Source organism: Drosophila busckii, chromosome 3L (assembly GCF_011750605.1).
Source record: "Drosophila busckii strain San Diego stock center, stock number 13000-0081.31 chromosome 3L, ASM1175060v1, whole genome shotgun sequence".
Taxonomy (NCBI): domain Eukaryota; kingdom Metazoa; phylum Arthropoda; class Insecta; order Diptera; family Drosophilidae; genus Drosophila; species Drosophila busckii.
This window is the reverse complement of record NC_046606.1, coordinates 2,909,023-2,936,819: the sequence shown is the minus strand read 5'-3', so window position 1 is coordinate 2,936,819 and position 27,797 is coordinate 2,909,023. Positions and strand designations below refer to the sequence as shown.

Below are 27,797 nucleotides of genomic sequence, written 5' to 3'. Positions count from 1 at the left end.
GTCATATGGGATTGGCATTGTCCAGATGCTACAAATCCTTTGCTTAAGTGTAAATGATCTTGCCGCTGTTTTTTGTCTTTTTTACTCGTTATCAGTATGCACTTAAACAATTTTTTTTTTTTTTTTCGCACTCGCCGACGCTCTGCTTGTATCAACACTTCAATAAATTTGAAAATTTTTTGCTTCTGAAAAAAGTAAAATATCTGTAATTCTATCTTTCGATACGCCATTTTTTTTGCCTGTCATCTCATGTTTTACTCGTTTTTTATTATACCATCAGAAACGGAACAACACACAAGCTTCAATGTAAGAAACGGACACCGCATTATCTAACAGCGAAAATATTTTTATGTAAAATATTTTAAAATAAAATAATAAAGCAAAAAAAAAAAAATTTTCCTCTCTAATTTTTTTTTTTTTTTCAACATTCTAATTAGGTCTCCCCCCTTAAACAGACATACAGTATGTATTATAAGTATACGCATAGTGTAGCTTATTTGAACGGTCGTTGCTCTTAAGCTAACGCAACTCCCACTTGTGCTACAATTTCTGCGGCTTTGTCGCTAATTCGCAATCATCAATCAAAAGTCAGTGAAGAGCGAACGGCGTCCAGACCCAGAGCTGAGCACAACAATCAGCGTGCATTGAGTCATCTAAAAGCAGCAGCGGCGCAGCCACGCCCACTGCAAAGACAAATGCACTAAAACTTTTTCAACTCTTTTGTTGTCTGTTGACAAAAGTTTGCGACTTTGACAATGAATTTTGCCTTAAGGCAAAACCCTGTTGAGGCTAAAAGGAATGCCCAAACTGGTTTCTTTTTTAGTGGGTGTGGCAACAATGCAGCAGCAGCAGCAGCAGCAGCTACAACTTGACTAAGCGAGATTGATGCTTGCAACGCTTGTTGCCACATTTATGCGGTTTTAGCTATTTGATGCATGTGTGGCATGAAATTTGGTAGAGGCGCGCCCAACTTCTTAATCATCATTAACACGCGTATTTGATGCTTTCCCAAGCTTTTACGCACTTTCTCATACCGCCTGCTAATTTACGCTAATTACTTATTCCCTGTTCTCTCTGTCACTTCTTCTCGTTCACAGGTAAGTTCACGACCCCGCAAAAGCAACAACAAATCTGAGCAGCTTTAATTAGGCACAAGTAAAATTCTACACATAAATCTGTAACTAAATTCAATTAAATTCTAGCAAAAGTATGTAAAAATGCAAAACTTTTTAATACTTTTGCAATTTTAATGTTTGATGTGCCCAAGTAAAAATATAAATATAAAAATAAAAGTTACCTGAACGACAGCTGCTCAAGATTTCCAGCAAAAGATAAAGCGGCAGCAAATGAAAGAGAGAGAGAGAGGGAAGAGGCAGCTGCTCTTGCTCTTGGACAAGATAAAAATCTCTACGGATTATTTCATACACTTTTTGTTTCCTTTGTAACTTTTCTTAAATTTTGTGCTTGACCACGCCCAGTTCAACGCCCAGCTTAGCACTCAAGGCGCTTTGCGGTTGCCGCCGCCGCCGCCGTCGCCGCCGTCGCCGCTGTGTTTCACCTTTTTAGTGTTGACCACACACACGCACACACTTGAAATTTTGTTTTTCTTTGCTTGGCGCAAACTTTTTTGCTTGCTGCTGTGTAAATTATTCGCAGCTACGTCGACGTCGACGTTTGTGAAAAACAACTCAAAGCCAAAAGGTTCATTATGGCAGCAGTTTGTTTAGTTAGGGGGGGGGGGTTGGGGGGTTCGTTTGGGTGACATGTTTTGGCAGTTTGGTTATTTTTCGTTTTCAAACAGAGATTAGAACGTCGTGCTGCAAGTTTTTTATTATTTTAAGACGCAGCCAAAAAGTTTTGCAAGTAGAATTTAAACAGTCGACAAGTCATGTTAAGCACTTGGCCAACAGTTAAAGCAGCAATAAAATGTAGCGAAAATAATGCAAATGGCATTAAATTTACATGCGGCATGCGGCAAGTGTGTGCAGTGGCATGCATGTTGCTGTTGTTGTTGTTGTTGTTGCCGCATGCAGATAATGACGACGCATAAAAATGCGGCATATAAAAATCAGCGCAGATTTTCTTTCACTCAACGCTTTTCATGTCCCTCGAAGCGTGCAACATACAACAGAAAAATGTTGTCATTGTAACGAAATGCAGTAAAAATAGCAACAACAATATAAAAATAAAAGAGAGCGCGCTGCATATAAAAATAATTTCAAATGAGCAAAGCGACCAACAAATTTGTGTATATGGAAAATGTTGTTGTGGCTATTGAATGTCAAACAAAACGTAATTGACACAAGCTACAAAAAGCGAGAGCGCACAACGTAGCGTATGCTTAATATTTGCTAAAGCGCTGTGTGCTTTGCAGATTAAATGGCTTTTGATACTTTTTGCTGCAGTTTCAACATTTTAGGTAAATAAAAATAAAAGTTTGCATTAATAAAAGCAATTGATAGGTAGCTGCTTTGGCTTTAATGCAATAGATAAATCACTAGCGCTAATCAGTTTACTAAGACTGAGACTGCGACCATCGATCAATGCGCAACCTTCAGTCTCTCTCTCTCTCTCTCTCTTTGTTATGCAATAAACTATTTAAACTATTATAGCATTTGCTTTAATTAGTTGTTAGCTTGTCAGTTGTTTGCTCATTTAATTTAATTTCATTAGCACACACAAAATTTTATACGTTTTGGCAAATGCAACGACGTGCGGCTAGACAAATAAATTCACAGATAATCACATGAGGTATTTCCCCTAGGACCCAAAGCTGCATTTTGGCTGCGGCTGCAGTCTAAACTACGTGAGAGTTTATTTAATTGACAGCTGAGCTTAAATTGCATTGCGGATTAGGCGGATGAAACTTTTTACTTGCAACTTACTTGCAACTTGGCGCTGCTGGCCGCGAGCCAATGGCATAATTTTTGAGTATGAGCAGCAAATTTTATAGACTAGTGACTATATAATCAACAGTGGCTATTAAAACGCTTAACGTTGACGCTGCCGCTTAGCAGCAGCTTAAACTTCTCGACGACGACGACGCGACCCTTGGCAAAGTTATTGATTAAACTCGCTGGCAAAGTTTTTGCGTCGGCGCTGGGTGGTGCTGGGTGGTTGTGGCTATCAAAATGCTGCGCCGACACGCGAGCCGGCAATTTTCTAGTTTAGTTTTAGCACCCAAGTCGCAGTCACAGTCTTGGAGGGCGTTTGTGTGCTAATAAGCCAAGACATTGATTATTCTTTTAGTTGTTGTTGTTGTTGCTTTGGCTACAAATTGCTTGCCCCACATGTCGCTGCAAATGTAAACAATGTGGAAATTTAATGCTGCATTAAAACAATGTTTATTTGTTGTTAATGTAGCAATTAAATAAATTAAGCAAATTGCTTGGCATAACGTTGAGAATTAAGCTCGCAATATGACGCATACGCAGCGTTGCACTTCAAAAAAAACAACTATCGCATCGATTTTGCACATATAAATTTTAATTAATTTTGGCAAAAGCCACAAAAAGTAACGCACACACACACACACACACACACACACACACACAAAGGGGTTCAAAGTTAAAGCCTTGATTTAAAATGATTAAGCGCGCGAAACGAAAGAGCGCCACACACACAGACAAAAATGTTGTGCACACATGCCACAAGTTGCAGACAGCGCGGACCAGACCAGCCCAGACGGACATGCACATACATATGCAAGCACATCGCCCCCTTTTTGGCAGCCTTGCAAAATGCCAAAAGCGTGCCTGCCAATTCCCCTTTCTTTTTTTATAAATATTAAATTAGTGCAAAAAAAATGGGTATTTATTTCGTTTAAACACGAATTTATTTATCAATTTAATTAATTGCGCCTAATGTTCTTCCAATTGTGTTGTCCAAATGTGTGAAAAGTTTGAATAATATCAATAAAATTCCAAATTAATAAATTGTTAGCATAATGGCGATTGACAATTTATTCTACAGCTTCCTTGTAAACTAAAATTATTTTCAATCATCATACTGGCGCTATGACGTTCCTAGATTGAATAATATATGTGGTAATTGCTTGCTTATAATTATTATAAACAAATTGCAGAGAGTAACATCAAATTAATCTATGTTTGTCACTGCCTAAAAGCCTAAATTATAATGTAAATTTTTTGCATCGTAGCGCCACACACGATCAGACAGTCAAACAAGTATAAAGATTCTTGCGCGTCAAAAAAATGTTTAATTTCCAATATAAGCAAACAAAATAGAATCTTTGACTAGCTCTTTCACATTGCGAATTACAGTGTGCGACGCAAGCCCCGCAATGGATATGACGTTACATCATATTATGTTTTATTTACAACTAAATTCTTATCAATATAGGCAATGTTCACATACACTAGTTTCCTTTAGCAGAAGTCAGAGTATATCAGTACAATAATCTGGAGTTGGAGTATTCGCTATCGATATGTCACCTACTATCTCTATGACAACGCAGACAGCTGAGCAGCAAGCTGCACTATACACTCTATATGAAATATCACATACATATATAAAATGTGTCAAAAATATACAGCATACTGTGAGTACCAGCGGCCGCACGGCATGGATTGGGGAGAGGAATACTCTATTTCAATTTTCATAAAACAATCTATTTCCTTAGGCACTGCGCCGAGCCAACACATGATATACGAGCAAAATAGACAAAGACGCTACGCGCCATCTGCGCATATTGAGAACCGAGTAGCGCGACGGAGCAAAGGACTCAATCTGTATCTGAGTCCGGTCTCCTACGCTTCATGCGAAGTGCACTGACTTCAATCATAACTTATTCTATGTTGCACAAGAGTAAAAGATCGTCAGCCAGCTCACAACACATAAAACAGCAAAATAATATTATATTTTATCGTATGCTAGTCTTCTGCACTCTCGATTATGCCAGACTCACAATTTTTGTTTAGATGGTTTGAGCTATCTCTGCGGCATATATGTTAGTCTTGGATCATTAGAAGTCTTCAGCAAGCAGCTTCTCTCTAAAAACAACTGTGTGATATCCACGATTCCGGCTTGGTGTCCCCCTGTCGTGAAGCTGTATGTTTGCTGTACTTTCTTGTGGCTATGTCACCCAAAAATCTAAAATCCGAGTAAAACCACGCTTGACTCGTGCCACGCATCACACGAGGATGTTCGAATAGTTTCTAATCTCGTATGCTCTTGTTTGCATGTCAATCTGTAGCCTCTGGGTGAGAGCTTGGGCTGGGCTGTGTCATTTAAGTGCCTCGTAAAAGTGTCAACTTGTTGTTGCCTCTATGGTACTCATATAGTCATGCACTCTGACCCTCGACACACACACACACACACACACACACATAAACTATATAAGTATTTCATGCATAGCAGCGTCCAGTTGTGAAAGGATTTCATTTCATTACGTGTTCTCTTTTGTTATGCGCACATCATTTGTTCTGTGCTACCTTTTCACATGTCTGTCTGTCTGTCCCGATGTCCAAGCACTTAATACACATTTTTGTTGCCCCCTTATCTGTGGCATGTGCGGCAACTTTCAGTGGCGCAGTCTTTGTCGTCTGCAGCAGCCTGCGGCGCTATTATGATTGTCATTTGAATGGGGCGCAGCAAGCGTATAAGACTGTCTTATACAGCGCGTATAAGTGTTGGCCAACTTTGTTTGAGTCTTTGCTGTTTTTTTTGCCCTAGAAAGTTAATAAATCTTAAGCGACATATACATACGCATTTATTTTACATATGACTGCGCTGGCTGCTGGGTGGGTGGTTGGGTTGGGTGTTTATAGTCGCAGACAGTACGTGACTTCCGGCCAAAACAAAATGGTTTTTCAACAATTTATTATAATTTATTTGATTATGCTGCTTGTTAAAGCGCAAAACTTTATCAGCACGCGCCCTTCTGCTGTATTTGTTGCTATTACTTTTTTATTTATTTTCACACGCCATTTTCTTTGGCTGCTTTTTGTTTAGCTGGCAAAAGTTAATGTTTTGTTTGTGTGCGTATCAAACGGCGACGGAAGCGGAAATGTTGCACAGCAGCATATGCGACAACGATCTACACACACACACACACACACACGCATACATGTATTTTGTGTGTGTCTCTCTCGCAAATATATTTTATTGCATATTTTTCGGCGCCATATGACAGCGTAAGCAACGAGTTTTCTATTTATCTCGCTTGTGGGTGTGTGTGTGTCTCTCTGTGTGTGTGTGTGTAGTAACCCTTGGTAACCAAAGCGTAAGCAAAACTTTTTTGTGTACTGCTATTCAATCAAGCTAGCAAAATCAAGCGCAAACAACTAGACCCCAAAAAAAGAAAAAACGTATAAATGAAAACTCGAGCCAACATTTCTCTTGGCGTCGTTAGTAGTTTTGTTGTTGTTGCTGGCAGCACTAGTCAAAGTTTGTTTGGCAGCTGCAATATCCTGACTGCCGTTGTGGCTGCTGCTATTTAACCTTCGCTTTTTGGCAGGTGCTTTTAGCCAAAAGTCAAAAAAACTAAAAAAAAACTAGCAGCAATCAATGCAATTGAGTTTACAAGTGTGTGTGTGTGTGTTGACCTGGCAATTAGCTTGGGCGCGCTGTGCTGCGATTTGTTGGGCTGCTATTAATTTAATTAATATATTTTTATTTTTTCTATGCTGTTTGGCTAAACTTTTGCCAGCGTTCAAAGCTATTTCCGTTTGGCGCCCTAACTTTTTTTGTATCTATTTTTATTTTTTTGGTCTGTACTTTTTACGTTTCATAATTGAAATGCATAAATTTGGTTTTGCAATTGCTGCGCGCGCTGTGAAAAGTTTGCATTATAATAATTTCTACAGTTTGCCACACAATTTGCATTTGCCAACTTTCAATTCCGTTTGCACACACACACACTAACACACACACAGCAGCGCTTAAGTCATAACAACATAAATGCGAATTAAACGCACATTTTGCGCTAAACAATTGCAACGCCACGTCGAGTGGCAACTGAAGTGCTTTTGTGCTGCCACCTTCATCAACATGCGCGCCTTGGCCAAAAAAAAAAATGTACGAGCATTTTTACATTTGTGGTTTGCACGCCGCATCCGACAGCGTTTTCCTCTTTGCAATCTTTCGCATTTTGCTGCGCGCTCTGTGTCGCTCAAACTGTTTGTTTGTTTGTTTGTTGCTGCCACCTTTTCTTTCTTTTTTGGTGGCATGCATAAAATACACATTTGGCGCTGCTTTTTGCACATTGCCCCATTGTTTGCTGCCACTGTTGGGCGCCGCCTCATTTTAATTCCAAAAAATTAAGGCATAAAAATGCAATAAAGCATAAAAACACAAGCGACGCGCCTTGGCAACTCTCAAGCCCGAGCTGCCGACATTTCGTTGAAGCAGCAGCGAGCAACTGAAGCTTTGGATAATTTGGCTTTGGGTGCTTCGCCTTGCTACACTAATTACTTGCTCTTTGCATAATTGCGTCTTTCATTTAAATTGCACCCCACACCACCCCCTTTTGTGTTTTTACATTTTTTGTAAATCTTTAAGCAAACGTTTTGTATTTTGTTGTGCCCTCAATCTCATGCATATGCAAATAAAATGCAAATTTCTTATAGCATACAAACAGGCGCTGTTCAAACAACTATGCCATGTGTATTTTGTTTGTGTGTGTGTTACTACAAAAAGAACTTTGCACATGACCAGCAACAACAACTCGAACTTTAGCGATTTCATTTTATTGTGTGTATTTTTTAATTGAAAGCAAAGTAAGCTGACAACTTATTTTTATTTCAAAGCTGCCAACCAAATTTGTTGGCTTGTTTTAATTGAAATGTGCAAATTTTATGCACTCGACGCGGCCTGTTTGGTAAGTCAAATGGTCAGTGAGGCTGCGCTTCAGCTAATTATGCAAAAGTTCTTACAAACAAAGTTTGTTTCAGTTGAGCAGAGATCTCCAATGTGCAATTATTTAAGCTAACTTGCACTTGAAACAGCTTTAAAATGTTATTGTAATCAACTGCAGATTCAAAAATGCTTTGATCGCAAATGTCCAGTGGGGATCTGGCAGAAGAATCGATATAGACTTCCAAATATATTGCAATGCTGCTAAGACTTGCAATAACTTCAACTGAAGTAGTCACAAATAAATGCGCTTAATAAAAGTTATCAATAACTTAAGTCAACGCGTATTTTGTTTTTCTATTAGTATAAATTATTTAATTTACACTAATTCCAGCGATTGAGAATTTGAATTAAATGTTCAGTTGCTACAGGCGTCAGTTATTATTGTAAAATAAATTTCTTTTTATTTTATTCGAGTCTATGTTTACTTATTTCTTATAAACATTTGTTATAAAAATTTAAATCTATAAATTAAGAATTTATTATATTAAAATTATTACGTTGCCAGCTCAGCTCTGTTTACCTAACATAATTTACAATAAAAAAAGCTTGTTAAGTACTTCATTAGCAGCCCTCGTTATGCTGCTAACTTTTGTTGATTAGCAATTCTTTAGCGCTGCCAAAATGACTCAATTTTCAATTTACGCAAACAATTTTTGGCACTCGCGCGCACAATTGACACAAAAGTTAGCAGTAAAGCCCAAGCGCAAGCCCCAGCCCTTTTTTGATGCTGCTGAGTTGCCTTTGTTTTGTATATTTCGCTGGCTTTTTAGAAATTAATTAAGCATGTTTCGCCAGCGAGCGAGCGAACGAACGAGCGCGCGTGCTATACAAATTCTCATTTAAAATGACAGTTGGGCCAAAGTTGGGCCTCTCGCTCGCTCTCTGCATTTGCTGCTGAAGCGTAAATCTCATTTTAATGGCAAGAGAGTTCTTAATTTAGTTTAATTACGGTAAATATATATAACATAGACTCTGCAGTCAGCGAGTTTCGCTTGGGCTCAAAGGCAACTCCGCTGCTGCAGCTTCAGCTTCAATGTGATTTTAATTACAAGAAATATGCATGAATATGCGCTGCAGTCAGCATTTGCCTGTGCAACGTCAACACACGGGCGCCGCGGCAACATGACGTATGCGTCATCTGAGAGTGCCAGACACAGACACGACGCGCTGGCTTACTGGCTGTGCAACAATAACTATACCACTGATGAGCTCCTGCTGCTGTCAGTCTGTCTGTCTATGTCTCTCGCTCTCTCTCTCTCTCGCTCTATGTGTGTGTGTGCAACACTTGCGCTGTGTTGCTGCCACGTAATTATGCGCACACAAAAACAGTCGCTGAACATTTTTGCACCGTTGCCAAACAAATGCAGACGAATCTGTCTGCAAACGCTTTTCCCACTCGCTCTTTGCTCAACAATAAGAGAGTGAGAATTGCAGTTAACTGATTGTAAAGCTTGGCAACACTTTCGAAATATCCAAGTCTGCCTTTTTGCAATTAGCAAGCGCTGCCTGTTTGGCCTGGCCCGAGTAAAATATAAAGAGTTGCGCAAAGGAAATGCGTAAAGTTTGAAAAACATTTTTTTAAAGGCAACAAAGGCAGCTCACTAAGGTTTGACTTCAATTTCTTGTTAAAATGAGCGCAATTCAGTTTTAGATTTCTTAGTAATTACATAAACTTATAATTTGAATTATTCGTAAGCTCTTTATAAATAAATAAAATTACATAAACTAAATGCAGTTTTAGCTCTTTAAATGAAAAAATGCAAGTTTGCTAAATTTTTTCATTTAATTTTTTTTTATTTTATTTATGTATGTATTATTATTTTATTTTATTTTATTTTTTTTTTTTTATGTATTTATAAAGAGCTAACGAATAAAAATTCTGTAATCGTTTATTTTGTTTAATGTAGTTTGATTATTTTAATTTTATTTATTTTTTTTATTTATAAAGAGCTAACGAATAATTAAAATTGTTGAGCCTTCAGCTTGAATTGTACATAATATTATATTTTAGGGTTTCTTATAGGTATTTATTTCAATTGTTTAGCTTCGGTAGAATCATCTTATATGCGGTGGTATAAATTCGTGTTTTTTAGAAATTGTATAATTTTTTTTTGCTATGTTGGGGTTGGAAAGTGATTCTATTGGGTTGGAGTTATTAAATATTTGTTGTCTTTGGATGTTTAGCGCGTTGCAAGTGGAAAGTAAGTGTCTTATTGACTATTATTGATTATTTTATTATACATCACAACTTACTGCTGAGGAGAATTGAAATCTACGATTTCTTCTTCACTCTGTAAACTTTTTTACAATTAATTATAATGCTTAATTGTAAGTAATAATAATGATAAGTTCGCTCTATAATTTAAACTTAAGTCAAAATCAATTCAAAGCGTCCATTGATACTTCTTCTCTGCTCTAAGCTCAGTCTGCTGCTGCTTATTTAACTTAACATAACATACTCTGTTACTTAACATACAAATTTCTGTGAGCTTAACATAAACTTATATTTCATACATTATGCTTTAGCTGCTACATATAAATGACAAAAGCAATCATAAAATGCATTTCAAATTAGTTAATTTGATACTACTCTCTATTATTTATTATACAATTTTTAACTTGTACAATGTTTCCATGCAAATGATAATTGCAGCAGCATCAAACTCTTCTAATTTGCAAACTGTACTGTGTACACTTTTCATTTGATAAGAAACAAGTGGCCTGAGCTTTCGCTGCTGAGCTGAGTGCATTACATAGAGCAAAACGAAACGTGACAATGCAAAGCGCAGAGAGTGAGAGGGGGGGGAAGCTGATGCTGCCGCTGCGGCTTGTGGCAAAAAGCAAGTCAAGGCAACACTTTATCATGTCAGTTGGCAAAGTGGCATAAAGCAGGCTGCAGAGCAGAGCAGACTCGACTCTTACCTCCCTTACAATGGCAGCATCTTATTTTTAATTTCGTGCAACTCGCCCAACTGTGGCTCGTAGCTCGACGAAACCGAAATACGCTTGCCAAACAAGTTAACAAGTTTGCTTAAATTATGCTGCAGCTATTGCTTAGAATTTCGATTAGAGAGAGACACAAAAAATATGCAAAAGTTGGCAAAGTCATGCGTAAGAGAGAAGGTGATGTGGCCTGGCAAAAGTTAAAAACCTCAAACGAGCGACGCTGCTACGCGCGAGGACAACGAAAGGATGTTGAATATGTAAATGAAAATGCCACAACAGCAGCAGAGGCAGCAGCAGCCGCATCAGGACGAATGAGGTTAAGTTGAGCAGCGTCAATTGTAGCCTGACGGAAATGAAAACAAGCTGTGTGTGTGTGTGTGTGTCGCACAGGGCGTATGCGTTACTTTTTGTAACTTGCTGCTGTCGCTTGCGCTCTTGGGCATAAAATTCAAATGAAAATGTCGCGTGTGTGCCAAAGCCAAAAAAGTAAATGTTAAAAACTGTTCCAGGGCTGCAACAATGAAACGACTTCAGAGACTTTTACTCTAGGGATCATGAAGTGCTGCGTTTGCTAAATTATTTTCATCAACTTCATATTTTTTCGTAGCCCCAGACAGCTTTAATTTGATTGTGAGCACAACAACAATTTTTTTAATTAAAAAATTGTTAGAGCCTAAGCCTAAAGACAATTTGTGTGCATGTTGTTCACATATTTGGAATAGAATCAATTTTTAGACGCAGACATTGATTGCCATGAAAAAAAAGGCAAAGGCAACGAAAACACAGAGAGAAGCAGCAAAGAGTAAAAACTTTGTATGCGTGTCACATAACGAACATACAACAGTATTGAAAACTCATTTACCAGGGACGAGCAGCAGCAAAAACAATTTTGAAAATGAAAAACAACTCAATATGCTTATGGGGTCGGTGTGTGGCGCTCACTCAGTTTTCATTAGCTTAGCTACAAGCAAAGTTTGTTAGGCATTTGGTCACTTACTGCTAATGCCCACTGTCATTAGTTGGGCAAGCACGTGGAAATAAATTACGCACAGTCTTAACAGCTTTAACGCTTTTAATTATAGTTGGGCCTAAACACAAAAAAAGGTTTTGTAATGTGGCCTTAAACTCGACTCGTTGCTCGTTTAATTTTTTGCTCATTAAAAACGAACAACTCATCGCATTGGAGGCCTAACGAGCCAGCAGAAAAAACTGAAAACTGCCAAGTAATGCGTATAAAACTCTTAACAATTGATTAAACAACATAATAATAGTAAAAATATTTTGATTGATGCGCCTTATGTATTGATTGATGCAGTGTTAAGTACAAATTGATTGTGAATATTTATTTCAATATTGTTAAACTAATGAGCAAGCAGAGTATGAAAAAATAAAGTTACGCAACACAAAATTTTCAACGAGTGTTGCAAAGTTAGCTGCATGCCCCCAATGCCACACCCCTTAACCTCAACTCTGTTGCCTGCGCTTGCTTTTTGCTATCAAACCATTGCCTCAATCATTTTAAACAGCTGAAGCATCAGTTACATTGACTTTGGCTTTTGGCTGCCCCTGCGCTCTCTAAGTTCGAACTTTAATCAAAGTCAACTTTTACTTCATTTTTTTGTTGTTGCTGCATCTTAAGCTATAGCTTGCTGATTTGCTCTCTAACGTGCCAACATGCGCTACTGTCATTGTATGTTGCTGTGGTGTGGGCGTGGCAAGCGGGCTGCAAAATAAGAAAGCGCAAAACTTTAAATTGAAAATTGTATTCAAGCGTTAAATTGGCTTTTTTTTATTTTGGCGCAAAGAGGTAAAAAACCGCAGCAGCATCCTCAGTCAGCGCACAGGCTGCTTGCCTCACTCACTTGCAACATGTGCTGCAGTTTATTTTATTCGCTCCTCTCGCTCTTATTTGCGCAGTTCATCGTTTTTTTCGAGAGCTCTCACTTTAATGTAGCCTTAAATCAAACTGTCGTTGGCCTCTGCCACATGTGGAACGTTGTAAATAACACATACCTTGTGTGTGTGTGTGTGTGTGTGTACATTCCAATAATCGTTGCATGTTTTGCATGTTAATTATGCTTTTGTGTTTTTGGCTACTCTTTGTGCTCGCTCTGCTGGTTTATTGTCATACTTGTGTTCATGTTTTTGCGTATTCAATAAACACACACACACACACGGACATATCACGCCCCACCCCACCCCACCACGCCACACTCTAAGCCAATTCTATGATTTTGACATTTGTTTTAGCTTTGCCTGCTATGCATGCAAATGACACTAGCGTTGATAGCAAAACGCAAACGCAGCTGTTGGCCTCAGCCCAGGGGCTGCAAAGAGAGTGTAAAATGCTATAGAGTCGCTCGATCGAAACACACTAACACACACATAGATACGCACGCATGTTGGTGTCATTCGTTTTAGGCTCGTTGTGACAGCTGTGGCAAAGCTGCTCTTGCCTCTGCCTATAATGAAGTGAGTGCGTTGCCTGTGACTGAAATCTAGATGAGTTAAGTCCCAACACACACACACACACACACACACACACATACGCATGCAGCTAAAGTTTTGCATTTCCTGCGCTGCTAAAAACACAAAAGGGTTTGCAAATTTATCTGTTATTGGTTCAACGACTCTGCGTACAATAAGATTTAATGTCAGTTGCATGCAAAGCTTGCAACAGTAGCTTGCCCCAAGCACTTCAAACACTTAACAAATTATCTGTCCGTCTGTTTGCGTGTCAGATAGTCATCAATATATTTATGAGGATACCGAAACCTTTAATGATAGTCCAAAGCGGGCCACTTAATTTTAGCTTCAATAAGGAGTTGGCTGCCGCTTCTCGTTGCAATCAATAACGATTTGATGTGCGCACACACACACACACATAAATCAGTACCACTTAATTGTGCGCTTGTGTGTGTGTGTGTGTGAAACGAAAGCGAAATAATAATGAGGGTAATATTGAAACAAGCAGCTCCTTCGGTCAGTTAGTTGGCAAACAAAAAAAAAAAAATAAGTACTAAGAACTAAAATCCAAGTTGAAAGCGAAAACTAAAAGTAGCCAAGTTGTTTTTGCTGCATGTCCTGCCAGCAAATTTAATGCGCAACTAACACGCGAATTCAACACACACACACACACTCTAATACATGTAAACACTAATTTGTAGTTGTTGCTACTGCTTTTTATTTATTTTTTTGTTGCTGCCTTTAGTGTGTGTGAAAAAACTAATAAAGCGGCAATTCGGGCTACACTCAATTGTTGTTGGCTTGGCTTGGAATTTATATTGTCAATTAGCTTAGCCTAATTTCAATTGGCAAGTGGGCCAGTTTGTCAGGTCTGTTTTATTTATATAAATTGTAATGCATATTTCATGTTAATATTGTGCAGCTGCTGCCTGAGCTTGCATTAATAACTTAATTTAAACAAATTAGCAAGCATTTGTAAAAATAATATGCTTACCTCAGCTCAAAACGTGTTTCTAAAGATTAAAAGACAATGCATTGTACGATAACGGTGAAAACATATGTAAGCCACAGCTAAGCAGCAAAATTAATATAAAAACATGTTCAGCATCATCAAAGCCAATGCCAGTAATTGCAACAAATTTTGGGTGTGGCTGACACTGAGAATATTAAATAAATATAAGAAAAATATTTAGAAAAATATATATATCAAAATATATAAATAAAAATATATAAAATAAAAATATAAAAATAAAAATATTTATAAAAATCATATAAATAAAAATATATATATAAAATATAATAAATAAATACACTGCTGAAAATGGAATAAAAATATACAAATAAAAATAATAAAAATATATAAATAAAAATACATGAAAAAATATAAATAAAATATATATAAAAAAATATAAAATAAATATATATAAAAAAATATAAATAAATATATATAAAAAAATATAAATAATAATATAAAAAAAATATAATAAATAAAAAAATATTACAAAAATATAATAAATATATATAAAAAAATATATAAATAAAAATACATGAAAATATATAAATAAAAATACATGAAAATATATAAATAAAAATACATGAAAATATATAAATAAAATTACATGAAAATATATAAGATAACATAAAATCAATATGTTAGCTTATAGAATAAAATACAATATAATTTAAAGTACTTATTTAATTTTAAATACATTTAGTAATCATTTTCATGTTGACTAACGACTAGTCATATTTGTTATTAAATAAATAAAATTATATAACATTAAATTATATTTTTTTATATAGCAGCTAGCACTCAGCAGCGTTAGTTATGCTATTATTTATTATTTATTTAATAAAATTGCTGCTTAATTTCGCACAGTGTATTTTGGCAGCAGCTTCATTTATAGAAAATGCTTAACGCAGCATCTGTTGCCATTACACTTCATACTTGCAGACATGTGCACTTCATCAACGCCTACGCACACACGCACACGCACACTAATACACACACACATGCGCTACATCTGTGTTAAGTCAGCTCTTTGAGCATTGGCATAATACACAGGCTTTGGCAGTGCCTTGAGCCAAGACCAAAATAAATAAAATAAATGTTTCTGATTCCCTCTTCAGCATTTGCTATTACGTTTTTGTTTTTGTTCTTGTTGCTTTTGTTGCTGCAAAATGGCATTACATTTATTTATGTATTTACTTTGCGGGGCCTGACTGACGACAAGGCAATCGCCTCATTTGACACTCCAAGCCACAGCAGAGCTATATACAGTATATATCGTGTGTTTTTGTTGATATTTAATTTCGCATGCTAGTCACGCATATCCTGACGTTTGCACAGACCTTTACTACAATTTATTATTTACTTTTTAAATGCTATTTATAAATTGCTGCGTGTCTTGTAACATGCGCGACTCGCTCGCTCTCTCTCTCTTACTCTTTATTGTAATCTCAGTTCATTTTTCATTTAATGCTTAGTTTTTTCTTTTTGGGCAACACACACTTGGGCCACTTCCTGTTTGTCCCCATCTATGGCATTGAATTTTCCGGGAAGCAGCAGCAATAATTATTTGCTTGTCTGTCTATATGCTAATGCTCGCTCTCTCTATTGCCGCCGCTAATGGAATTTTAGCCTGCAGCTTATCTATTTTTGAAATTTATGTATTTTCGAAATTGTAAATAGCGTAAGTAGTAAGCAAAAAAAAAGAGAAGCCAACGCCCTGCGCAGCTGCTGAGTTCTGAGCGACGGGACCAGAAACAATAACAAAATAAGCGAAATATTTCTATCTTAATGAATTTGACCCCCAGTGTCAATTTAGACTGATTAAACGAGCAGACGAGGCTGCCTAAACAACCAGAGAGAGAGGGAGAGCAACAGAGAGAGAGCGAGAACGTTAAAGCAATTTGTTGTCGTTCTCTCTTCAATTTTGCAGCTTCCGCTGACGCTGCTATGTCAACAACTTTGTCTTGTTTAAATAATTTAAAGCATTTGCTAAACAATTTGTTTGCCATTTCATTAAATATTTTGTACTTTACATTTTTTTTTTTTATATGACTGCATATTTTATAAAACGCAATAGTTTTGCCCTTTGAGGCGTAGCCCAGACTGGAGATTTATGTTGAATTTTGTGCGACAACAATTTTGCGTGTTAAATGTTTTGTTTATTAAAAATGCGCATAAAGTGCAACAAATTGAATATGCATAAATAACTAAACTAAGCTATAAACACTGCAACTAATTTGCGTGCGTATCGAAAAACAATTTGGCAACCGAATTTGTTTTTATTTTGGGCCACAGCAATTTAGTAAAAACTTTTAATTACATATGCACAATAAATGCCCAAGGGCAAAGCAATAAAAAAAGAAACAACACAAGAACAATGTAAAAATAATAATATTTCCAGCGAATTTGCATTGCTGTAATAAAAAATGTTTTGCGGCTTTAAACTAATTTAACAAAATCTTTTATATTTGCAGGTATGTAACATGTCAACAGCTGATGAAATGGAAGAGGTATTATGACTTAATAGACATAAAAAACAAACATTAAATTAAGCTCAAGTAGGACTGTGAAGTTAGTGCTGACAGATTAGGCGTTTTTCCCGCCAAATGTGCTGAATTTTTGAGGTCGCAAATTCAAAATATTAATATTCAGCAGTTGTATTCAGCACTAAATAGACATTAAAAACAAACATTAAATTAAGCTCAAGTAAGACTAATGAAGTTCAATGCTGTTGGGTTTAGGCGTTATTTCCCGCCAAGTGTGCGAAATTTTAGGGTTGCTTATTTAATAATAGTAAATTATTATGCAGCAGCTATTTTTAGCACTAAATGGACATTAAAAGCAAACATTAAATTAAGCTCAAGTAAGAGTATGAAGTTAGTGTTGACGAATTTGGCGATTTTCCCGCCAAGTGTGCTGAATTTTTGAGCTACCACATTTAATTATAGTAAATTATTATTCAGCTGCTATTTTTAGCACTAAATAGACATTAAAAAACAAACATTAAATTAAGCTCAAGTAAGACTACGAAGTTAGTGCTGACAGATTAGGCGTTTTTCCCGCCAAATGTGCTGAATTTTTGTGGTCGCACATCTAAAATATTAAATTAATATTCAGCAGTTGATTTAATTATATTAAATTATTATGCAGCAGCTATTTTTAACACTAAAATAACAAACAAAAATTGTTTTTGAGCTAAAAGTGCTGTCAGTTTTGGCTTTTTAACTTATTTGGAGCACGCATTTAATTATATTTAAATTATTATAGCAACAGCTATATGCAGAACTTTTTTGTGTGCGTGTTGTAATTTCTATGAAAAAGTTTTTTATATTTTGCTGCTATAAAGTTGGCAAGCCAAGAGCTGCTGCTCTGCTGCATACAAAGGGCTTCCAGTCATAAATGCATATTTATACCTGCTATAGTCTCTTATATAGTCATGTGCCTGTCTGTCTTATTTACTACGCATTAATGCCACAAATTAAAATGCTGTGCTGTATGCCATTGCGGGTGGGGGGCTTAATGAGAACGTGTTGCGAGGCCTCGAGATTGTCTGGAGTCTAATTTTAGCAACGAGAACGGGTACGCCGGGACAGTAGCCATACGCACACAGCATGGGGTGACCGCTCTCAAATCTCAACAGCCATGAAAGCAACAAGATACAAAGTACACACAGACAGACGGACGGACGGACAGACACTGTTGGGTAGTGCCCTAAAGAAATGAAAGAAAACCGAGGAGCAGCACAAGAGCGAGAGAAAACTGAAAAAAAGGAAAAGCAGAATCTTTATTAAAGAGCTGCTGGTCCGTAGCTCGACTCCGCTGACTGACGACGAGCGCTCCATACGCAATTACATAGAAATTCCAATGGCACTGTATGTGCGTTGAGTGATAATTTCTGTACAGCAGGCAGCGGGGGCAAAGAGATAAAAATAGAAACAGATATAGAGATTGAAAGAGTTTCCTTTTTTTTTCTCTTGTAGGGCGAGCGAGAGTTTAAAGGATATTGTGGCAAATGGCAGCAAATAGCGGATAAAAAAGGGCGTGTCAGTGCAGCTGGCATGCGTTGCATTTCAAAGTGTGCATGTGTGTGTGTGTGAGTGAGATGAGTCGACAAAATGTTGCAAATACAACAAGAAATTGCACTTGGCCCTCGTTGCTTGGCTCACCTGCAGCAGCAGCCACTAAATCAAACCGCATGCAAAATCAATCAATTTCAATCAAACAATGCTCAAGCAACAGAGAATTTCACACACACACACACACACGCACACACAAGCAGTAGCCAATAATAAGTTCAAACTTACAAACTACAATGCAGCACAAAATGTGTGGCAAGCTCTCTAGCCTGGTGTTGCATAATTGCAATTGCAATTCGAAATTGCAAATTGTTGCATGCAACACAGAGCAGTGTGCTGCTGCTTAAATTAATTTCCTTACCCCAACCCAGCAGTGGCTCGAACTTTGCTAAAAATATTTTGCATAAATAACTAAAATATTTACAGCATGCTGAGGCAAGTGTGTGTTGCAGGCCACATTTATTAGTTACATGTTTTTGAATTTTTGAGCTTTATGTACAATTTTGTTAAATATTTGTGCAAACTATTTGATATATTGATGAGCTTTTTGTGCATTGGATTGGCAATTAGGCGACACAAAATTCACATGCCCCATCAATTATAGTAAAACAACAGTCGAGAGCGCACATTTATCATGGGCCCAGCACAAAGTTAACAACTTCAAAGTTTCAGCTGCTGCGGCAAATTTTAATTAAGGCCATAATGCTTGGCCAGGTGGTGGGTGCTGTAACTCAACACTAAATTTGCAAGTGTCAATGAGCTGAGGTCAGAATTTATGCTGCCGCAATTGTGTGTTGCAAGTGCAATGATAAATTATAAACGAAAAACTGCTGTGCAAACTTTTGCAAAATTACGCATTAAATCATGCAGCAAACATTGTTAGCACCTTTGTTGTTGTTGCCGAGACTTGCAAAATATAAAAAGAATGAAAAGTCATTGTAAAGTTTATGGCTGAGATTGCTTTGGGGGCCAAGTGCAAAGGGTTAAGCTGGCCCCCAGTTTCGAATTGCATTTTGTACTTGTAGCTGTTGCTAGACACGTCGCAACTTGCAACAAAAGGTAGCAAACGAGTAGCATAAAATTTAAGCGCTGCCGCTTTAGTCGCTATTTGTTTATATCTTCATTATTATTACTAGTCAAGCTTGTAGTTATGTCTATTGTTAGCTTTTCTTTTTTTTGTTGTTGTTGTGCCATATTTCATGCCACAAAAAGCTGCTGAGCAACTCAAGCGGCACAACTGCCCAGTTCAGTACAGACCCCACCTTGGCTACAACGCCCACTTGCTAGCGCATCTAACGGCTTCTTGGGCCAACTGGCGCTCGACTGTGTTTTGTTTATTTTGGGGCTGACTTGGGTCAACTAGTTGGGACATGAACCTAATTTACTGGCTGAGTGCTTTTCATGGACATGCGGAATGTCTTATTTGGTTTTGTTTGTTTTTACACACACACACACACGAACAGAAGAAGAAATTCATGCACGTGTTAACAGCAAATTAATGCTTGAGCTTATGCCCTGATCCGTTAAGACAAGCAGCGTTTTAGCTTTAAGTTAAGGCGCAAGTTGATTGCAGACACAAATTTAAATAAATTGTGTATTTTATGTTTAAGCTACCAGCAGCATTTCGATTTGGCTTTAACGCCGCTGCGTATGCAATAAAAATAAAGCATTGGAACGTCTGTGCGTCAAGTTCGTTTAATTGCCGTCGCAGCTTTTAAGTGTAAAATCAGCAAAGTCGCGTCGATAATTGCCACAGACACGCTTTATTGTCTCTGTGTGTGTGTGTGTGTGTGTGTGTGTTAAACGCATTTTATGCGCAGTCAGACAGTCCACTGAGGGTTCTTACAACAAGCACTTGATAAGCTTTACATGTGTTAAGAGCTTGCTCGAGTATGACAGACAGACGCACAGCCCAACGGGACGAAGGCTCATCAAGCATGTCGTTCGTCAGGTAATTTGGCTTAGTCGAGAGAGTGCGCCAGACTAGTTCAAGCAATTACTTAGTCATTGTGGCTATTACCCAGTCCCAGCCATTTTTATTATGCCAGCAGCTAGTTGAGCACTCAAGCCCCAGCCTTTGGGCCAAGTGTGTTGATGAGCACACTTGGCCATGCCTGCTCACTATTAAATCGCATTTTACACGACCAACTAAATGCAATAAGCAAATCAACAATAATTACATTTCTTATGCGCCGATTGCAAACATAAACACACGCAATTGACCCATTTATGGCAAAGCTACTACAGAGTCTGAGTATTAATTACAGCACAAACATTTCAGCAACGTGCGCCCAAGCGTGCGGCCCATACACAAAACTAAGCAGCAATTTACCCAACAGCAATAACAAAAGCAGCAACAGCAGCAGCAACTGGCAGCCAATAAAATAGTTCACACACTGCTGGGGCTTCCACACACACTCAGGCGCATGCTAAATCCTTGTTTGGCCAGTCGAGCGTTTTGAGCTTAGGCTCAGCACGCTTACGCTTTGAGCCAGCAGCAGGGGTTGGGGCTGGTCAAGCTGTGAAATTAATTGATTTACAAGTGTGAAAAGCGTAGAAATTGTGGAAAAACCCTTAGAGTAGTGGAAAATGCAGCACAACGTGTGCCAAAGCATTTAGTTTTAACTAAGCCGCTTAACGTTAATGGCAGCCTGTTTGTAAATTGCGTATACGCAGCGTAGTTTGGCTTGCGTGCTGCGTGCTTTAAAGCAGCCCAAAATTCTACAACAACAACAAGCCATAACGCGCACTTTATATGACTGCCACGCCCACTTACACTTGCAGTGCGTGTAATTTGCCCCCCTCTATAGAGCAATAGCTCATTTATATTTCATAAGTTTTGTGCGCGGGGGCGGAAGTGAGCTTTTGTTTTTTGCCGTAAGTTGCTTCCGCCCTGAGGCGTTGTTTGTTTGTACTTTAACCTATATATACACACATTAAATGTTTGTGTGTGTGTGTGTGTGCACAAACTAACAAACAAGTTAGTTAATAAGCCAGCACAAAGCTTTACTTTGAGGCTTGCGTGTTTGGATACAAATAAAAACACTGAAACCTTATCGCGCCTTAAAGGTTAAACGTTGTCAGGTGTTGCCATTGATTGCTATACGGCTTGATTTATAGCTCACCCCACCCCCACCCACATCATGTGACGTGACGTGCGTGGGCGTGGCCAGCTGATTGCATTTAATGCGCAAGCAAATCAATCAAAACCAACAGGCAAGCCAATAGCTCTAACATAACGGCACAAGTATAGATTGTATATCTATTTCAATGTGTGTGTGTGTGTGTGTGTTGTTGCTGCTTGTTTGCTCTTTTGTCATTGTTGTTCAATCGCAGTCACTTTTCGTTTAATACGCTTGTCCACTCCTAACAGTTGCCACCCCGCCCACTCCTCTGCTCATATCATTTGTGCCTGTAATGCGATATTATTGGCTTCATTGGACTCTGCAGCAGTTGACAAAAAGAAATCGCAAATTGTCATAGCAACTGGTGTTTCCAGTTGCCCAACTTTCGATTATTTTTGCCAAATCGCTTTGCTTCAGTAATTCAATATAGTTGCAGTCTCTCTCTTATATGATTAAGATTTATGCACGCACGCATACTTATGCATAAATAAATAGAGCGCATTCCACACAAATTTTGTTTACTTATATATTTTTAAATGCCATAAATCAGTTGGCAAATGTTTTTACTTTTCCAAGCAGCCGCAGCAGCCTCGAGGCTAATGTTGGAAAATATGTTTTGGCCCTTTTCGTTGTTGGACACGCTTTCGTGGTCGCAAACAAAGCTAAAATAAACGCGTGTTGACAATAAAACTTAAATATGATGGGCCATACTTCAAGTGAATGCGACTGGGGAAATGTAATGGAAATTTTAGGTCAGCTTTTCCAACTAATGAGTTCTAATTGCAGCTGCTGCTGCTTTAGAAAATGTGGCAGCTTGTATTATTTAAAATATTAAAATTAAATTATATATTCAAACAATGACAAGCGCAAATGTTAGAAGAAATTCGCTAAATTTAAACAACTTACATTAAGTGTAAACAAATTTTTAGCTTGTGCTTATAAAATATAAAATACACAACTTTATATATAAATATGTTATGCAGCAATTATTAAATGTGACAAGCAACAAGCGCAAATGTTAAAAATAAAATTTAAAAGGAAATTCGCTTGTTAAACTTTTATGAAAATTTGTAGCTTTGTATGCTCGCTCAGTATTTAAATTAAATGCATAACTTTATTTTTTTAAATAGTTGAGCAATTATTAAATGCGTCTGTGCCCTCATTTTAAGTGACACAAGACAAAAAGTGTTAAAAATAAAATTGAAAAAAAAAAGCAATTTTCTGCGTTTTTTACTTTTTGATGTTCACTCGAATTGACAGGCACCTTTAGAGCATGTGCGCATCATTTGTTGTGGTTTTTATTATTGTTGTTGTATTTTTATAATTATTTTTGTTGTCACTTTTCGCCTGTCAACGCATCTTTTGGCTGCCATAATTCAAGTCGCTCGCTCTGCTGCTTCTTTTTTCATTTTTGTTATTGCCGCTGGGCATTGGGACGCCATTTGCATAGCTAAACATTTGCTTCTAAATACGAAAAAAAACTCAACGACATTTTGTACTCGAACTTGTTGTATTTGCACGCGTTTTATTTGTACATATGAATGTTGATATATATACTTTTTGCGCTCAGTGTGTGCGTCGTCGTCACATTCGCATTTGCTTTGTTTTGTTGACAAGGCAAAGAACGTGTAGATTTTTATTTTGGCAGTGTGTACTTTTGATATTTGTCTTCATTTATTTTTATTGATTTTGCTGCTGCTGATTTATATAACTATATAAATAGTGCTACAAACTTTTATATAAGCGAGGCCAATGGGCAATTTCATTTTCATTTTACGCTAAGTCAGTGAATAATCACAATGCATTTGCTTTGACTACTGGTGGCTTAAGTTGGCTTTTCCTTTTCTTTTTTTTTTAGCTTAGCCCGCTGGCATTTTACGACCTTTGGCAGCTTTTTCGCTAGTGCGCTGCATTGTGTTCGCTTTTCAATTATTTAATTTTCCACTCACGTTGGCGTTTGTCTACAGACAAACTAAAAATTTAGCGATATAAATCGGGAAAGTGCAGCTTCTTCAGCGACATTCTCACGTTTCCATTGGCATTAAGGTTTTAGCTCTTTAGTGGGTGTAACAGCGAACGAAGCGCACGAAGCTCTAAACTTGGCTGCGATTGATGGCAGCGCAAAAGGCTTGGCTTACAACATGCTCAGTGAATTCCATTTAAATGGCAATGCAGTTGCATTAGAAGCAGCATCAGCTTCATCATCATCATCTGCTGCTTCTACACCAATGGCGACATCTTCAGCTTTGGTTGTGCCATTAATAACAGCAACTGCCACTGCTGGGCCGGTGACACACAAATAATAATGAAAATAGCTGCAACCACATTTAAATGCAGCCTAGAGCTGGCAAACTATCGATAGTGTGCCCGATACGATATTTTCGTTGTTTCGAGAGCGAAGATTCAATACTATCGATAGTATCGTTTTTTTCTATAAGCAATTTTGAATGTTATAAGGAATATTTTTTATATTTAATGATATAAAAGTTTAACTAAATATATAAGAGAGCAAATTTATCACTTCAGTGTGATGTACAAAGAATTTTTACCTAACATAACATAGGAAACTCAATGGAAGATCAACTCCCTAACAAAAAAAAGAAAATTAAAGTGTACGAAACTAAGAAACTTAATGGGAGATCAACTCTGTAACAAAAGAAGAGAGTTCGAATTATTTGTTTTAACAAATATTATTCAATCCATGAATTTCTTTGCAAAAATAGAAGCATGTGCGCATTTAAAAATTTTTCACTATCGATGCTGCCTCAGAAAGCTACAAATTCAATACCTCGATAGTTCCATCGATAGTTTCCCAGCTCTGCTGAGCAGCCTCCTCTCTATACAGCGTTTGGTTAGACACTCCGACGTTTGGTTTGGCATAAAAACTTTTTGCAGATGCGCCGCAGTCGGCAAACTTGACTCTTAACTTACAAACGCCGCTCCAACCGGTTTGTGGCCTAAGCCAAAGTTACAGGCCTGCTTTTGCCGTTTAGGGCCAACACAGTTTGCAATTTTTATTTGTTTTGTTTTGTTATTATTGTGGCTTTGCTTTATTGTTGTTGTTACTGCCGCACACCTGCAACTGACTTGGGTTTTACCGTTGCCTGCAGCGTTAGTTTCATTCATAAACTATGAAACTACAATAAGCAAATGGCATTGTGTGTAGTTGTGTGTGTGTGTGTGTGAGTTGACCACATTAAGAATGCAGATAAAAATCGCTTCTGCTATAATAGAGAAAGTACGCAAAACTAGCTAAGTGAGCAACTAAATAATTTGTGTGCAGCATAAAAACCCAGCTGGGAATTCAAAGCATAAAAATTGTTGCTGCTGCCTTTTATTAGTTTTTGTTGAAGAAATATATTCTCAATAGAATACGTAATTGTTTGCGTCATAACTAAAATGACAAATTGCTGGCTATATAGATTTATTTTTACTCAAAGTACAAACTTTGAGTTGCTTAGAATAAAATTGTAGCGGCAATTTGTATTAATTATTCGCATTTAATTCGATTAAGCTAACAAATTGTTAACTAGCTATGAAATTTTTTAAGCTAAACAAACATTGCTCAAGCTTCGAGCTGAGCTTGTAAGCAATTTTAGCATGTCAAAATACTTATTTGAGTGTTTATAAATATTGCTGGCGGCTGCTGCTTTGGCTTTTATCGCTTGACAGTTTTGTATGTTGCTGGGCAGAATTCAATTAACTTTTTGATTGCATGCATGTTGCTAAGCAGGCAACACATATTAAGCATACGCAGCGTAGTCACTAATTTGTTACTACAGCCGTACAGTGTGCACTTATTAAAAAGGATGTAGTTAGAACTTGTCGAGCATTTTGTATTTTGAAATAAATTTCCGGCGTGCGCTCGCTTGTAGTTGACACCTACACAGTTGCAACAACGTGTGGCAGTGGCAGCTGCTGTCGTCATATTACATGTCATGTTGCCGTTGGCAACTCACATGCATAAATATATGTACAAGAGCCAACGCAGCAGCTATGGCAACATTCATCCTTTTTCACTTCAACACGCTTTCACTATAATTTCCGCTCCCAGCCAGCGTCAAATTGTAAGCCCAGTAGCTGAAGCTCTAACGTTGCAGCAGCAGCAGCTCAGCTGGTTGCACTAATTCCAAATAACTTTGCCGAGTTAGCAAACCAAGTGCATACTATATATGCTATATATGCTAATCTCAACTGAGACGAATTGAGTTTTGGCAAATTGCTTTGTTAATTGAATTGACAGCAGCTTGATGTAGCTGCTGATGACCTTCATCCGGTCAATTGCAGCTGCTGCAGTGACAAATTGTGAATTGCAGAGCTTCGCAGCTCGCAGCCATTGAGCAATCATTGGATATTCCAAGTGAATGCGATGTTGCGATAACGAACAAAGTTAAACAATCGACGCGTATTTGAACAAAATTTCAATTTCGATTTCCATTTCAATTTCAATTGAATTGCCTGCCTGACTGCCGCTCTCGTTTAATTGGCATGCGCCACAGCACAGCACAGCACAAAACACAACGCGACACGACACGACGCAACTTGAATTGGCCATGTCCGCTGGCTCTTGGCCGGGTCGGTTTGGTGTATAAAACGTGTCTTGCCAGCGCCCCAAATTTGCCAATGCATTTGACCAAAATTGGGCGTCTATTGCGTCAGCAGCAAAACAGTATTGAGCAATTGATCAATTGCTCATTTTCACTGTGTCAGGTTCAAACTTGAAAACATGTGCCAAGCACACAAAAAGTTTTGGCCCCAAATAGTTGCTCGCGTCATTGTTTATTAATATGCTGTGTGCATATATATGTGTTATATATATATAAATATTACAAACTTAATATTAAAATTGTCACTTGTCGCTCTCACTGCTGTAATTTGACATAAAAATATTTTCACACATTTCTCAAGCAATTTGTGTCATCAATCAGCTGATGACATGTGACATTAAATATGCAACGTAGCAGCAGCAGCAGCAGCAGCAGCAGCCCCATGTGCTTGCCTTGAGTGTAATGCATAAATTTAATGAAAAAATTGTTAGGCCAATAGCTCGCATATTTTGTATGCCACTTGAAAGTGCAGCGACGGCAACGGCAACGGCAACTGTTGCAAAAAAATGAAAAGCGTAAAGTGTTTTGTTGAAAACGTTCCAAAAACAACAAACGACGCCAGTCAATAAAACCAACCCGAAGCCGCCAGCTGCCGACAATTGTCAGAAGTGCAGCGCAGCTTGGTCAGAGTGGGGGAGGGGTTGAAATTTTGGCAGGCAGGCAGACTGGAGGCTGAAGCGCATGCAAATTGCTATAGAACGGCTCAAATATTTGCGCAGTCTCTTTTCATAAAAATAAAAGCACTCGAGAGTTCGCAGTTTAAATGCAAAATATTCAACAATTGCAGGCAGTGTATTAAAAAAAACACTGCAATAATAATTGCTGCAGAGTCTCGAGTCTGTGACATGTTTTTATTTTAACAAGTGCATAATTTGCTGTCATTACATTAAGCAAAATTGTCGCCATGTTGCCGTTTGTCAAATTTTCATAGCGAAAGAATTTTTATGCAGATTTAACATGACATGACTTTTTATATATATGTTTTTTAGCTAAGCATAGAATATTAGCTCAGACGACAAGTAGCATGTCGGCACATGCGGCGTATGCGCAACGTTGGATTACATCAGAGCAGCAGCAGCAAACACAACTCAACATGTCATATTGCTTGCATTTAATTAACAAGCTAATTTTTCAGCAGCACAAATCGTTGAGCATTCGCAATGCGGAAGAGCGGCCAGAGGAGGCACAGCCCAGTCTATGCCAGTTCGTTGCCAAAAAGCGCTTGCTGTATATGTGTGTGTGCCAATGAGGCTATAAGCACATTGCTGTTAACTTTGATGTGCCTTGGGCTATTCTTAGGCACTTTGTGTTGCATGCTAATTAAAAATGATTGATTCCAGGCCAATCTCAAAGCCAAAATCACAAAACAACAAAATTCTTTACATATTGCGCACATTTGTCAATTCAAAAAGTCCCAGCTCTTTTATATGCAATTTATGCAACATTAGTTTTTATCTATAGCAATATTTAAATCCCAACAACTGTGATTTAGTCAAATCTCAAATATTAATAGTCATTTCATGTTGTTTTGAAGTAGCATAAACATCAAATGACTAAAGTAAATGCCAGCAACACAATGGGCCAACAGTTTTACAGCAAAACATATTAAAATGCCACTCACATGATAATCTTACTACGACTAGAAAACACACACACACACACACACACAGACATAGTCCTTGTTTAA

General features: G+C 37.7%; 1 protein-coding gene across 22 annotated transcripts in view; it reads left to right on the top strand.

Moving 5' to 3' along the window:
- LOC108599566 (polyhomeotic-proximal chromatin protein) overlaps nt 1-27,797 on the top strand; it is an 89,136-nt gene that overhangs the window by 43,465 nt on the left and 17,874 nt on the right. For 20 of the 22 annotated variants that reach the window (XM_017986472.2, XM_017986471.2, XM_017986464.2 and 17 more), the window contains one exon: nt 16,777-16,812. The exons of the other annotated variants lie outside the window; for them this stretch is intronic. In XM_017986472.2, the coding sequence (XP_017841961.1) occupies nt 16,777-16,812 (36 nt within the window). The remainder of the gene's footprint in view (nt 1-16,776; nt 16,813-27,797) is intronic. 22 annotated transcript variants of the gene reach the window in all.